At 37.6% G+C, this 16,133-nt stretch overlaps 1 protein-coding gene across 17 annotated transcripts in view; it reads left to right on the forward strand.

The window, feature by feature from the left end:
• gek (serine/threonine-protein kinase gek) overlaps nucleotides 1-16,133 on the forward strand; it is a 320,798-nt gene that overhangs the window by 207,219 nt on the left and 97,446 nt on the right. For 14 of the 17 annotated variants that reach the window (XM_076204399.1, XM_076204393.1, XM_076204402.1 and 11 more), the window contains 5 exons: nucleotides 10,258-10,424; nucleotides 12,894-13,260; nucleotides 13,408-13,567; nucleotides 15,081-15,207; nucleotides 15,411-15,548. In XM_076204399.1, the coding sequence (XP_076060514.1) occupies nucleotides 10,258-10,424; nucleotides 12,894-13,260; nucleotides 13,408-13,567; nucleotides 15,081-15,207; nucleotides 15,411-15,548 (959 nt within the window). The remainder of the gene's footprint in view (nucleotides 1-10,257; nucleotides 10,425-12,893; nucleotides 13,261-13,407; nucleotides 13,568-15,080; nucleotides 15,208-15,410; nucleotides 15,549-16,133) is intronic. The other 3 variants (XM_076204400.1, XM_076204409.1, XM_076204404.1) reach the window with 1 other exon arrangement.

Genomic DNA, 16,133 nt, shown 5'->3' on the forward strand with positions numbered 1-16,133 from the left:
TGAAATATTTTGTAAATTGTTTGGTGAATATAGATTTAATCAAGAATGTATGCTAATTATTATTTTTCATAGGGTAATATTTGGCATAAATGTACAAAAAAAAGTTAGGGTTCCTTATTTGTGAATTCACTGATTTGTATGTTACTGTGAGAAAGAAGTATGTGTACCAAAGGGTTTTACTCCCTTATAAGATGGGTGGCCAAGTCTTAGCACATACATCATAAACAGATAAAACCCATTCAACTGCCCCTTGTATCTCAATGCCTTGGAGATAAAAGATTGCCCTGCTCCATTTACATTGTTTTGGTAAAAAAGCAATGTAGCAAGGTAGTCTCTTTAAAACAGAGGTAAATTTATCTATATAGCAAGGGCTCCTACTCCCTTATAAAGAAGGTAGCTAAGTCAAGGGCATGCGTCCACTCCCATCCATCACCCTTTCCTCCCTCTCATCTTAGCTCCTCATGAATGAAGGATCATCCCTACCTCCTGCTCACTGCCTGAGTTGGAAGGAATGGAACAAGACACAGCACATCTAGAGAAGGGCCGCTTCACTTACACAGTGCCCCCCCCACCCCCACCCCTTCCTGTCCCATCATGCAGAAAATAAATATATATTTAAATAAGTAAAGGTAAATAGATAAACTAATGCAAATCTTGGAGTTGAGCAACAACTCCCCTTCCTTCACCTGTTAACAGGAAAGGGTGGGATAGGGGTTGTGGTGTACTAAGTGCCTTAAACATCCTTCACAGCTTCTCCCATAAGTCTTTTAAGAATCCTCCATCCACTCTTTTTGAGCTGTACATATTTCAGCTTGTACATAAATTTTTCATGAGTATTGTATAAAAGCTTTCTTAAGATCCTAAAACACAAGTCCACCCAACCATCTCTCTTTCAGCACATCAGCTGCCCTTGAATTGGGGTGGGGTTATAGGCTGATTTTTTTTTAACTGTGCACAATTTATTACATTTTATCTCTAATGCTAGTCCAGAATATTGGTCGATAACTAGTAGTTTCTCACACACCCTAACACAATGGGTTAAGGAAAATACTGGATATAGAAACTATAAGGAACTGTTGAAAGTAGACTTAATATTAACTTCTGAACCAGATATTGTGAACAAAATGGAGTACAAAACACCAATTGGAAAGAGTGACTTTATACTAATAGAGTTTGAATTGAAAGAACAGAACAATGTAGGTAGAAATGATAAGCATAGAGAAGGAAGATCAATGTACAACAAAATGGATTTTGAAAAACTAAGACGAATTTTCCAAAACACTAACTGGGACAAATTTTCTAAAGAGGAAACAAAGATGGAAGACAAATGGAACATATTCAAAGAAAAATACAAGGAAGGAATTGACAAATATGTATCAAAAAAGAAACAAAAAGAGATTTATATAAAGTGTTGGTATAACTAAAGGTGCAGTGAGGCTAGAGACAGAAGAGACAAAGCCTGGAAAAAATAGAAAAAGACAAAAAAACATCCAAATGGCAAACATATATAAAACTTAGGAACGAATATGTGAATATATGCAGGAAAGAAAAAAGATATTGTAGACAAATGTAAGGATCAACCCAAACTCTTTTACAGATATATAAATGAAAAACTAAAGGATAAACACGAAATAGTGAAATTGTGTGAAGGAGATAAAGAATATATAGATGATACAGAAATGGCAGAAGTCATGATCAGACATTTCAGGTCAGTTTTTACAATTGAGAGCTCACAATTTTGGGAAGATAGAAAACAAGAAAGATCATCCAAAATGAAAGAAATAAAGGTAACACAAAAAGAAATAAGAGACCAAATAAAAAACCTAGATGTCAGGAAATCGCATGGACCAGATGGAATTGCAAATTGGATATTGAAAGAGTGTATAGACGAACTGACAGACAAACTATACAAGATAATAGACTCTCAAAGGAGGAAAGGTACTGCAAGATTGGAAAGATGTAAATATAGTACCAATATACAAAGGAGGAAATAGGGAAGATCCTACAAATTTCAGACCAGTATCCCTTACAAGCACAGTAACAAAAATATGGGCCAAACACTTGGAAGAAAATAAAATAATAAACCATAAACAATTTGGCTTTAGAAGTGGAAGGATGAAATCTAGTAATTATGGGTGATTTTAACGAAAGAAATATGTTGGGAGATGACAGTGAAGGGTGGAGAGGACCATTGAGGAAACATACTACTGGACATGACCATTGAATACATAATGACTCAATGGGTAAAATAGAATACCAGATATAGAAATAACAAAGAACTGTCAAGGCTATTTAATATTTACATCAGAGTCTGACATTGTGGATAAAATGGAATACAGTACACCAATTGGGAAGTGAATGCCTACTACTTGAGCTTGAACTAAAAGAAGGAATATATATGGGGAGAAACGAAAAATACAGAAAAGGAGGACTGATGTATAACAAAACAGATTTTGGGAAACTTAGAAAAAAATCTTTCAAAAAGCGAGTTGGGAAAAATTCTTCAATGAAGAAACAGGTGTAAGAGAAATGGATTATATTAAAATAAATATATAATGAAGGAGTGGATAAATGTGTACCAAAACAAAATCAGGAAAAGGTGTACATTAAGTGGTGGTATAATAAAAAACGTAGTGAGGCAAAAGATAAAAGAGACAAAGCTGGGAAAAGATGGAAAAAACCTGGAAAGTGAACATAAGAAATGAATGTGTAAAAATATGCGGAGAAGAAAAAAAAAAACACTATGAAAAAGACATAATAGACAAATGTAAAGATCAACCTACATTATGCAATAGATATGCAAATGGTAAACTAAAAAATAAACAGGAAATAGATATGTAAATGGTAAACTAAAAAATAGACAGGAAATAGATTTGTAAATGGTAAACTAAAAAATAAAAAGGAAATAGATGTGTAAATGGTAAACTAAAAAATAAACAGGAAATAGTAAAACTACATCAAAGGAACAAAAGAAAACATACACAATTCGGATGAAGAAAGGGAGAAAGATTCCCCCCCCCATGAGAGAAATAACTGTGACACAGAAAGAAATGAGAGACCTAATAATGAACATTGATGTCAGAAAATCACGTAGATTGGATGGGTTTGCAAACTGGATACTAAAAGAATGTATAGATGAACTAATGGACAAAATATATAAGATAATAGACTGCTCACTTAAAGAAAGGTACTGGACAACTGGAAAAATGCCAATATTGTGCCAGTATATAAAAGGGGAAACAGGGAAGACCCAACAAACTATAGACTGGTCTTCCTTATAAGTGCAATCGCTAAAATTTATGAGAAAGTTATCAAAAGTATATGGACTAAACAATATACTAAATCTAAAACAATTTGGTTTTAGACAGGGAAGATCATGTGCCATAAATTTGATCTGTTTCTATTAAAGGTTAATAGATATAATGCAAGAAAGGGACCGATGGGCAGACTGTGCTTTCCTGGACTTATAAAATTGTGTTTGGTGAAGTACCACACAAAAAATTATTAAGAAAATTTGAAACAACAGGAGGTATACACAAAAAACTATTATAATGGATGGAAGATTTGTTGCATGGGAGAAAAATGAGAGTGTTGGTTAGAGATAAAAACTCCACTTGGGAAGAAAGGTAAGTGAAGTCCCACAGGGTTCAGTACTGGCTCCAATAATGTTTGCCATATATGTAAATGACATGGATGGAAATGAATGATATATGAACTTCTTTGCAGACCATGCAAAGCTACTTAAGGAAGTAAATACAGAAAAAGATTGTGAATCACTACCAAGAGGTCATTTAGTAAAAAAAAAAAAAAAAAAAGAATATCAGGACAATATGAAATTAGTGCAAAGGAAGTAAAGAAAGTTGGTTTGAAAAGGACCTAGGAGTAATCATCACCAAAGACATGTCCCCTGACAAGCAGATAAACAAGATAGTTGAAGATACCTACAATTCACTAAGATCAATAAAAGTGGCTTTTAATTGGATGAGGTAATGGTAAAGAAAATACTAGTCACACTGATAAGACCAAGGTTGAAGTATGCAGTGACACTATGGACACCCAGTACAAAAAAGAATATAAGGAAAATAGAAAGAATCCAAAGAACAACAACAAAGATGTCCCCAACACTTTCAAAATTGACATAGGAGCAAAAATTTTCTAAACTGGAACTACCAATCCTGGAACAAAGAAGAGGAAGAAGTGATATATTGGCCATTTGCAGAATCATGAAAGGCATGGAAGTCCTTGACAGAGAATACTTATTAAAGTGGGATAAAAGAAAAACAAGGGGACATGAAGAGAAGCTCAAAAAGGATATTTATAGAAGAAATCTTAAAAAAAATTAATAAATGAATAAATAAATCCATACAGAGTGGTGGATGTCTGGAACAAATTAGACTAAACAATAGTGTGCACAAACACCATACAAGAATTTAAGAACAAACTAAATGTGAGATACAAAGACAGATCATGAGTATAGCTCCCCTTCCCATATAATACAACTAGGTAAATAAAACTAGTTAATACACACACAGTGACAGTGAAATGTATAGAGGAATTATGGGGAAATGTATTGCTTGACATGACTATGGAATATACAATGACACAATGGGTAAAGGAAAACACGAGATACAGAAATAATGAAGAATCATTGAGACTTGATTTATTCTTTACCAGAGCTGGGCGCATTCCTCGGTGTGTTCCTTGGTGTGTTCCGCTTTAGTTTGGCCGTGGTTAGTGCTCCCAAGCTATTAAAGGAATATAGGTGCTGGTATTGTACGTGGCCTATCATTTGGATGTGGCCTTCAAAAATTTTCTTTGGTATAGTATGTGGCTTACTGGACTATTATTTTGTTATGAACCTGTCTCTTAAGTTTTGATAGTTTGGGAGTGCTAACCATGGGCAAACTAAAGTGGAACGCACTGAAGAACGCACCTAGGAATGCACCAAGGAACATGCCCAGCTCTATTCTTTATGTCAGATCCTGAAATTGTGGATAAAATTGAATACAAGATGCCAATTGGGAAGAGTGACCACATATTACTCGAACTAAAGGAGAGAAATGAGAAATACAGAAAAGAGAGACTGGTATATAGTAATATGGTCTTTGTGAAACTTGAGAAATTTTTACAACAAGCAAGTTAGGAAAAATTCTACAATGAAGAGATGCGAGTGGAGGAAAAATGGAAGATTCTGATGGAAATCTATAATGAAGGAGTGGATAGATATGTACCAAGACAAAAACAGGAAAAGGAATATTTTAAGTGTTGGTTTAACAGAAGGTGTAGTAAGGCAAAAAGAAGAGATAAAGCTTGGAAAAGATGGAAAAAAAAGATAAAAATCCTAGAAAGTTGGAAATATATATCAATGGAAGGAATGAGTATGTAAAAATACACAGGGAAGGAAAAAATAATTATGAAAAAGACATAATAGAAAAATGTAAGGATCAACCAAAACTATAGATATGTGAATAGCATATTGAAAAACAAGCAAGAAATAAAGAAACTATGCCAAGGGAACATGGAATACACAGAAGATACAGAAATAGCTGATGTCATGAGCAAACATTTCAAGTATGTTTTCACTAGAGAAAAAATATGGCACAGGGATGAAGGGCGAGAAGTGAGATCCTCCCTTATGGTGGAAATAATAGCAACATGAGCTGAAAGAATGTACCAAATAACAAGCCTTGATGTCAAGAAATTGCAAGGCCCAGATGGAATTGCAAACTGGATACTAAAGGAGACAAATTGGTAGGCAAAATATATAACTTAAGGAAAAATACCAGAAAACTAGAAAAAGGCCAACATTGTACCAATATATAAAGGAGAAAAGAATGACCCAACAAATTACAGACCAGTTTTCCTTACAAGTACTGTAGCAAAATTTTGTGAAAAAGTTATCAAAAATAGATAGAGAAAACATCTGGAGGAAAATGTACTAAACCCAAGACAGTTTAGATTCAGACAGGGAAGATAATTTGCCGCAAATCTGATATGTTTTTACTCAAGACTATTATACCCCTGTCACACCTACGCACGGATGCCACGAATGGCTGCGGATAGAGCATCCGCAGCCATCCGCAAAGGATCCGTGCTGTATGCGTGCTGTGTCCATGGTATCCGTGCGTATGTCAGCCCCCATCTGCCGTGATCCGCCAGCATCCGCCAGCCAATTATTATACATGAAACATGCTGCACGGATTGCATAATCCATGCGGTGAGAAAAAATCCGTGTTGTATACGATTTTATCTGTAGTCTCTCCATACTGCCTCTGCCACGATCCGTACTCTATCTGCAGCATCTGGTACAGATGCTGCAGATAGAGTACGGATCGTGGCAGAGGCAGTACGGAGAGACTATGGATAAAAGCGTATACAACACAAATTTCTCTCATCCGCACGGTTATCCAATCCGTACAGCATGTTTCACGTATAATATTTGGCTGGCGGATGCCGGCAGATTACGACGGATGGGGGCTGATATATGCACAGATACCATGGACACAGCACGCATACAGCACGGATCCCTCGCAGATGGTTGCGGATGCTCTATCCGCAGCCATTCGCGGCATTCGTGCATAGGTGTGACAGGGGTATTGGATATAATACAGGAAAGGGATGGTTGGGCTGATTGTGCTTTCCTAGATCTACAAAAATCTTTTGATAAAGTGTCACATAGAAAACTATTAGGAAAACTGAAAACTATTGGAGGGATACAAGGTAAACTTTACTGGAATGGATGGAGGATTTCCTGCATGGAAGAAAAATGAGAGTAGTGCTCAGATATAAGGGTTCTACTTGGGAAGAGGTGATTAGTAGAGTTCTACAGGGATCGGTATTGGCTCCAATATAATGTTTGCTATTTATGTGAATGACATGAGCAAAGGTGTGGACAGTTACATGAGCACTGAAATAGATTGTGAATCACTGCAGAGAGATTTGAATTAAGTTTGGGAATGGAGTCAGAAGTGGGAAGTGGACTTCCCACAAATGGGGAGTGTTACTAGTGGAGTTACCAGGGCTCAGTTTTGGGTCCCTTATTGTTCATTATGTATATAAATGACTTGGAAAATGAGATTAATAGTAATGTTAGTAACTTTGCAGATGACACTAAAATAGGATGCCATATTAGGTCAGGGGAAGTTGCCAGGATACTGCAGGAAGATCTTAACAAAATGTATGGTTGGTGAAATGGCAAATAAACTTAAATATCTCAAAGTGCAGTGTGTTAAATGTAGATTTACACATCCCAGGAAGCAGATATGACTTAGATAACACCATTTTAGAGAAAACAGGATGTGAAAAGGACTTAGGAATATCATTGAGTCCTGACCATAAATCCAGGAAAGAGTGCATTAGCACCAGGAATAGAGCTAACGGAATTACAATTTATTGCTAGGATGGTTACTAATAAAAGTGCAGATGTAGTTATCAGACTGTCTGGTAATAGACCCATCCTTGACTATGTGGTACAGTTTTGGTCTCTCCTATTGAATGGATATTGATTCACTTGAATCAGAACAGAGGAGAATGACTGAAATGATACACAGGCTCAGAAATTTACCTTACAAAGACAGACTTAGGCACCTTAACTTACACTCTCTAGAAAGACACAGAGTGTGGAGTGCTCTAATAGAGGTATTCAAATGGGTTTAGGTCATCATATTAAGGGAGCAGAGCAGGACTTACAGTAATGGATTTAGATAGGAGGGAATATGCAAGAACTGGTTTACCACTAGTTGTTAATTAACGGAATAGACTTAGTAACCATGTAGTGAGTGCTGAAACTATTGGTTGTTTTAAGAGAGATGATAACTTTATGAATGGGGATGATAGGTGGTAATGGCCATGAAACTGCCTAGTGTAGGCTGTATGGTCTCTTGCAGTCTCCTTCATTCTTATGTTCCTTCTGCCAACACATCAAGGACGTAAACCAACAATAAAACATACTAAGAACAGTAACAAGCAACACCTTATCCTTCCCTGCTTCACCCTAACTATACATTGAAAACAACACAATATTTCTTCCTTGAACAACTTAAAGGTCAATCTGGTGCTGACTAACTGAGAACCATGTGCCTCCTTCAAGAGGCTCTATGAGCTTCTTCCAGTACATTTTCAAGATATTTCTTCATTCCTGCAAAACGTTTGCTTTAGGAAACGTATACCTACATTGTCTATATGATATATTTCTTAACTCTGCATTTCTCATGCTCCTTTAGGAGGGCAATAAGAATGTCACCACTATTACTATGAATGTTGTAAAAGGCTACTGAATGGGGTGAAATGAGGGAGCTAGGGGTTTCCCTTTCTATATTTTTCTCCTGTGAAGGGTCAAGGCATGTTTTGACTTGGCCACTCTCCCTACAAAGAAAATAGGCCATTGGTATGCTTGTGTATGTGTGTGTGTTTATCTGATTATATTTACCTAATTGTAGGATATAGGAAAGGAGCAACACTCATTGGGTCCCATCTCGCCAATTTATCCTACCTAGCCTCAAATTCATGTGCAGCTCCAACTTAGTCTATATCCTATATTTCCATTATCATATATAGATTTGAATTCATGTATTGTTTGAATTTGGGCTGTATCACCTTTGAAGCTATTACAAGTATTTATGCATCTATATGGAAAAATGTATTTTTCTACATGTAGGCTTGTGGTTTTTCTTAATTTGTTCACATGACACCCAAAAACCCATCCTTAATCAAGAGATCTCTTCTGTAAGTATAGCCTATCCCTTTTTGTGACCTGAATACTGTAATCATATGACCTCTTCGATATTTCAAAGTTGGCAGACCCAGTGCTTTAAGGCTTTCCTCATAAGGGTTATCTGCCAGGCTGGGGACCAGTTTGATTGCAGACATATGTCATATGTATGCATTGTGTGTGTGTGTGTATATGTATGCAGACATATATGTATGTATGTATGGTATGTGTGCAGGGGCGTCTACAGGAATTTTTGTAGATGGGCAAAATAAGATATTATACATATATGGTTAATGGTATAAGATTATATCAAGATATTTCCTGAGTAATGGAATAATTATGGTAATAAACATTTGATAAATGTATATGATATTTTATTAATTTTGTATTTTCCATGTAATCTTTTTTATTAATTTTGTAATTTCCTTGGATTTTTCCCCCCATAAATTCCAGGGGGGGCAAATGCCACCCCCCCCTCTTGCCTCCCCTTCCCACGGATGCTCATGTATGTGTGTGTGTGCAAACATAATATTTATTTCGATATGATTTGTACAGGCAATTTTATTCTTTTACATCAGTGCATAATATATTGATTATGATTAAGGAAGATGAAAGCTGAAAGAGACACCAAGTTGCATTATTGTTCCCAACCTATAGACTTTTTTTTTTTTTTCTTACATTCTTTTCCAAGTGGATGGAGTTGTCATAACATTTGCTGATGTTGTTGTGTGCTCAATAGCTCCCACTAATCCTCAGTATTCATTTGTTTGATGGTTTGACTGATATTCCAGTGTATTTGTCAAGTTTTGTTTCTTTTATTTTATATGTTTTTTTTTTTTTTTTTGTATATTTACTTTTTTTTGTAGGATGAAAGAAGTAGAGTTCTAATGCCCTGGCTGACATTTTGGCTTATTTTATCAATAGGTTCGATCGGAAGAAGTATGTTTAACTTTGGTAAGACCTGAGGATGTTTATGTGTAGACAGGCCTATGATATAAAATGGTTATAGATTTTGTTTTATGTAGATGTAGAAGGACAAATGATGGGGGTTCGTTGAAGCCATGATAACCAAGCCTGTTAGGGCTCACCAAGGTTTTAGATATAACCAATGTTGAATGTAGTTTGCAGGATATGCTGTTTAATTTATGCTTTGTTGAATTTTGCTTTTTTCTCCCACCCCAAAGAATATTGTTAAAACGATTTGGGATTTAATTAAAAGTCATACTGTATATTGCTCATGTAAAATGTATTAAATGTATTGCTAGTTTGTGACAGTAATTAATTTTTTTTTTTGTAAAATGGTAGTAAATTCAGCATTGGTAATTGTAGCATCATTTACTGTAGGTTTATTTTCATAATTATGATATTTGAATTGATAAAAAACTACAAAAAACTAAAGTAATTCCATCATTATGAATGTGAAGGTATACATATTTTGTGTGTAAGGCTAAAAGTAGATCATGATCTTGTTTCCTAAGGCTGAGTTTCCTAAAGTAGTCTTTTGGTATGAATTTGAATCTGAAAAATCCCTGATAATTCATTTACAGTTTTGGAAAGACCTGCATCACAAATGTCATTCTTGGAGCAGTTTTTGAAAGAAACCTCTCTACGACGAGGAGGATCATTGGAGTCCGAAGAAGGTGATGTAGAAGACAACCGAGCCCCTTCAGTCCCCTCCTTGGCCTCATCACGTTCATTCAGGAGTCAGGTTTGTGTAAGCAATACCCTTTTCTGTGTTGTATTTGTTGGGCCATCTCTGGCAAAAATGAGGTAGGACACAGGAACAACAACCCATTTGCTCTCTTGGGCTCCTGGCAGAGGTCCTTTACCTCAGAAATGTTGTGTCTGTTTCATTGTGCTGCCAGTACTATGCAGCCTGTGAGTATATTTGTTGTATGTGAGATCCTGACAGGTGGACATGTCACCTCCTCCTGTGTTGTCATTACACCTAGGTCTCTCTTAATCCAACACTTGCCAACTGCCACTTTTGCAGATGTATGGGCCCAGTAGGACATAAACCCACTTTGGGGATTGGTGGTGTTTTATGTCCTGGGAGGCCAATTCTCGAAGTGGGTCCATGTCCTAGGCCAGTCTGCACAAGTGGCGGTTGGCGCATGTTGTATTAAGTGATCTAGGTGTATTAGTATGTCCTGGTTGTTGTGCCACATTGAAGTATGTTTAGGTGTAATCAATCTGCTCAATTTATCAGGTATTCTGATTCATGTATGGGTGGTGGTAGAGGATGGTCAAGAATATTTTTTGGCTTCAGACTTGCCAGAACTGTGTCTGTGAGTATTATATTTGCTATAATAATTATTGTTGCCCCAAGTTTCACTGACTGGAAATTGCAATCCAACAGCAGCTGACAACTATCCCTAGATCCTCCCATAGATCTGTTGAGGAAGAAATGTTTGACTTTTTGTCTGTGTTGCATTAATATGAATATTTTTATGCTTGCTTATAGTACTACCAGTACAAGCAGTGGAACAGTTACTGGTTTTTAGCTCCCCTATGTGAAAAGATGGAGGAAATACATTCAGAATTGATAGATATAAATTGTGGGCCTGGTACAGAGATTTGGTAACAACTCCTCAGGGCTGCAACTCCAGATGAAGGTGAGGTTATTGATAGGTTTGAAGAAGGGCAACAAGAAAATGATTTTCCAATGTATGTCTCACAAAACCATCATTTGTAGGTACCCATTGCTGGTGTCACTATTTGTTAGTGTTAGACAGATATGATGGGATGGTGCTATGCATTGCATAGTAATGTGATAGTGTTTTGATGTCTGCTGTGTTGAGGTAGAATGTTTTTCTGTGCCTCTAAGTTTTACAGGTGGAGGTCAGGCAGCTTATTTGTGTTTATCACTATCATGAATGGCTGTTGAGGTATTAGAGTACAAACAGAAGTTCTACTGTGATGCATGGAAGGGAGGGGGGTAGGGAATGGTTATGTATAAATGATATTTTGAAGCTGCCCAAAGGGATTTATCCCTATCTTCTCTTTTTCCTGCATGAGGAGACAAAGAGGTGGGTTGCCAAGTAATTGAAGCAACATTTGTGTGGATGTGCTGTGTCTTGTTGCATTGCTTCTGACCCAGGGCAGTGGGCAGGATACAGGTTCATGAGGAGCTAAGATGAGAGGAAGGAAAAGGAAGTGGATGGGAGTGAAATGGGTGGGAGTGGGTATTTGTCTTTTGACTTGGCTACCCTCCTTGTGTGTTACATTGGGAATTGTCAATTTGAAACCCATGTGAGACAAGTGCCAAATTAAAGAAAATACTAGATTATGGCAACACAGCTCCCCTGAGCCTGGCAAACTATAGCTTGTGTTTGGGTAGGGAATGGAGAGAGTGAATGGTTTGAGGTGAGAGTGGGGCTTTGCCAGAGTTTTGTAATGTTGCTGTGGCTGTTCAAAGTATTCAGAGTATGCTGTTCAAAGATGGGATGGTGGTGATGATAATGAATATGTTAATGATGATAATAGTAATAATGATGATAATAATATAATGATGATAGAATGAGAAATAAGGAGGTGAGGCTGAGAGTGGGAAAGGGAAGAGAACTGGCAAGTAGGGTTGATTTCAAACAAAGAATGAATGAAGAGAGATTAGCAAAAAGAATGGGGAGAAAAGGATGATGGAGTAAACTTGAGGCAAAGACCAAGAATGGGCTGAAGGGAGCCTGGGTACAAAGGGAATGTCTATAGAGCAAAGAAGTGAGAGGGCAAGTGATAGGCTAAGTAGAGAGTTGTTGTGAATAATTGATAAATTGACATTACCTGAAGGGATTTTTTCTTGTTTGTAATGTATTTATGAGTGTGTGAGAGGGGAAATACTAAGGAATAGTCAGAGTTGTTAGAGAGCTCTTGGGGCTGGTCTAGAGAAATTGCCATCCCTTTTGGGTATACTGAAAGTTGGATCTCTGATGTCCATCTTACAGGATCACCACTAACAGGTACCTTTTGTTGGTCCCTCATTCCTGAAATAATTCATTCTAAAGTAATGTAGCTACTATTCCACTAATGGAATCTGATTTATAAGAATTTTTTGTGAGAAACAAATAATGGAAAGTAATATATGTCAAATGCATGGCAACAAAACATAGTTGTAGCTAGCTCAGGAAAACCAGTGAGACTGCACCTTCATATCTTGAAACCTTTCTGCATCTGATTCTTTTTACAGGAACACCTTGGTTCACCAAGCATTGAGTCAAGGCCACTGCCCCCCCTTCCCCAAGCGCCCACGTCAGTTCCACCAGGGGTTACCCCCACTGCTGCTCACCACACTCATGCCACAGCAGTGGTGAGCAGCAGTGGTGGTGTGGTCGGGGGTGTGATGAGTCATCCCAGTCATAACCCCCTTATGGTGAAGCAGAAGGCACACCAGTTCCTTGTGCGTTCATTCAATAGTCCCATCAAGTGTTCTCATTGCACATCCCTCATGGTTGGCCTCACACGTCAGGGTGTTGTTTGTGAAGTGTGTGGCTTTGCATGTCACATAAGCTGTAAGGAGAAGGTGCCTCATGTCTGCCCAGTGCCCTCAGATCAAAGTAAGTCTAACTGCAATGTTTTTGAAAGGGAAAGCCTGCAGTATAGTTCTTCATCTTAGATGATCTCTTTGTGGCACATATTGTTTTCAAGGTGCTTTTATAGCCTTGTTTAAATATTGTAGACACAATAGCACGTTCTTTTTTCAGCCAAGCGTCCCTTGGGAATTGACCCAACACGTGGTATTGGTACAGCGTATGAAGGCTTTGTCAAAGTTCCTAAACCAGGAGGTGTCAAGAAAGGATGGTCCAGGCAGTTCGTTGTTGTGTGTGATTTCAAACTTTTTCTCTACGATATATCACCAGACAGGTAAGAAAAAAAATGTAGAGTATCATATGTAGTACATAAGAACATAAGAACATAAGAAATAAAGGAGACTGCAAAAGACCATAAGGCCTACACTAGGCAGCTCCGTATCCATCACCTGTCGTCCCCATCCATAAAGTTGTCTAATCGTTTTTTAAAACAACTGATAGTTTCAGCGCTTACTACGTGGTTACTAAGTTTATTCCATTCATCGACCACCCTATTTGTAAACCAATTCTTGCCTATTTCCTTCTTAAATCTAAATTTGTCCAGTTTATACCCATTACTGCGAGTCCTGCCCTGTTGTTTTATTATGATGACCTTGTTTGCATCACCCTTGTTATAGCCTTTGATCCACTTGAACACTTCTATTAGATCACCCCGCACTCTGCGTCTTTCCAGAGAGTGTAAGTTTAGGTGCCTAAGCCTCTCTTCGTAAGGCAAATTTCCGAGTCCTTGTATCATTTTGGTCATTCTTCTCTGTACTGATTCTAGTGAATTTATGTCCATTCTGTAGGACGGAGACCAAAACTGTACCGCATAGTCAAGGATGGGTCTAACTATCGCTAGATAGAGTTTAATAATTACCTCTGCACTTCTATTCGTTACCGTCCTAGCAATGAAGCCTAATGCTCTGTTTGCTTTATTTCTGGCGCTAATGCACTGCTTCCTGGTTTTAAGGTCCGGACTCACCAGAACTCCCAAGTCCCTCTCGCACTCAGATTTTTCTAAAAACGTGTCATCTAAGTTGTATCTATTTTCGGGGTTGTGTAGCCCTACGTTTAACACGCTACACTTAGAGATATTGAAGTTCATTTGCCATTTCACCGACCATGTTAACAGTTTATTAAGATCATCCTGCAGAATCTGGGCGTCTTCTCCTGACCTAATTAGGCATCCTATTTTAGTGTCGTCCGCAAACTTACTAACATCACTATTTAACCCATCATCTAAGTCGTTTATATACATAATATACATAGTAGTTTGTACATGATGCTGGAAATAGTTTCAATTAGATTAGTATCCAAGTTAATGTTTTGTAATAATAATGAAAGCTTTTGAGTTCCGCTGACTGGACATTTGCAGGCCCATAGTAGCTGGCAATAATTCTCTCCACCCAACCAACCAACCAACCCTATCTGGGAAGAAAACTTGGATTGTTGTCCGTGTTGTATTAATATGAAACTTTTAATGTCTTAATAATTGATATGAGAGGGAAACAGTGGGTGGTGGATAGGAGTGGAATGGGTGGGAGTGGGTGCATGCCTTGGGTAGCTACCTCCCTTATAAGGGGGAAGAGGACCTTGGTATAGAAATATAGATTAACTTATAGTAATAGGAGGGGGAGCAGTTACCAGTGTCACTTTAAAGTTATGTTTCATACTCCAAAAATTATTGCATTAATGTTTTTCCTTTTTTATGGGCTAATCGAGCCCTGAACACCAAAAGAATGGAGATTAATTACTTAAACCTACTATGTGTTAATATGCTTTTATATGTCAATATATATTTCCAGAAATGCCTTGCCAAGTGTATGGGTTAGTGCAGTATTAGATATGCGGGATGAACAATTCGAAGTATCAACAGTAAGAGAGTCAGATGTCATTCATGCAAACAAAAAGGACATCCCATGTATATTTAGGGTCAGTACAGTATTACTGTTCCATTTTAGGTTGTAGTATTATTGATGAATAAACAGAGAATGAATATTTTATTTAATAATCCATTTTGTGATTGTTTCTTATATTCCAGTTCTATTGTGATATGAGAATAGTGCTGCTCATGAATTCTTTGTTTCAAACTCTTGAGATTTTCCATTTCACCTAAGTTTCTGGTTGAATTACAGGTAACTACTTCATCTATGGTTGGAGTGCGACACCACACCTTAATGTTGGCAGATGCTGACAATGAGAAAACTAAATGGGTAGTAGCCCTAAATGAATTACATCGGATATTAAAAAGAAATAGGCTTCCTAGCAGACAGGTATGATTTATTGGCATATATGTATATATCTAATGTTGACTAAGATGTGATCATTGATAGTTTGTTTCATGCTGTAGGCACCTATTTTATCACCAGAGGAATCTCCTCCCCCCCCCATCTCTCTCTCTCCTCTCATCCCCCCCTCTCTCTCTCTCTCTCTCTCTCTCTCTCTCTCTCTCTCTCTCTCTCTCTCTCTCATATCTCTTCTATCTGTCTCTCTCTCAAGTGACTTATTTTAGAAAAGAAAGATATTTAGTGCATGTATATAGTAGATATAATTTTCCTTTCTTATTTGCAGTTTACAGCATAGGTGTTAGTCATAGAATTTTATGTACATACTGACATATACCTTAAGATCCTTTACCTCTTGTAAGGGAAGTGGCTGAATCAAAGCATGCATCCACCCTTCACCCATCCATCCCACAGCCATCTGTTGCCCCTCTCGTCTTAGCTCTTTGTGGATGATGAAAGGTCATTCCTGTCCCCCACCCACTGCTTGGGTCAGAGGGAATGCAGCAAGACAGCACCTCCATAGCAGGGGCCCATAGCTGAAGCTGGTTTCCCCCCACCACTTCATAACATAGC

Source organism: Oratosquilla oratoria, chromosome 21 (assembly GCF_046742065.1).
Source record: "Oratosquilla oratoria isolate Oo_2021 chromosome 21, ASM4674206v1, whole genome shotgun sequence".
Lineage (NCBI taxonomy): Eukaryota > Metazoa > Arthropoda > Malacostraca > Stomatopoda > Squillidae > Oratosquilla > Oratosquilla oratoria.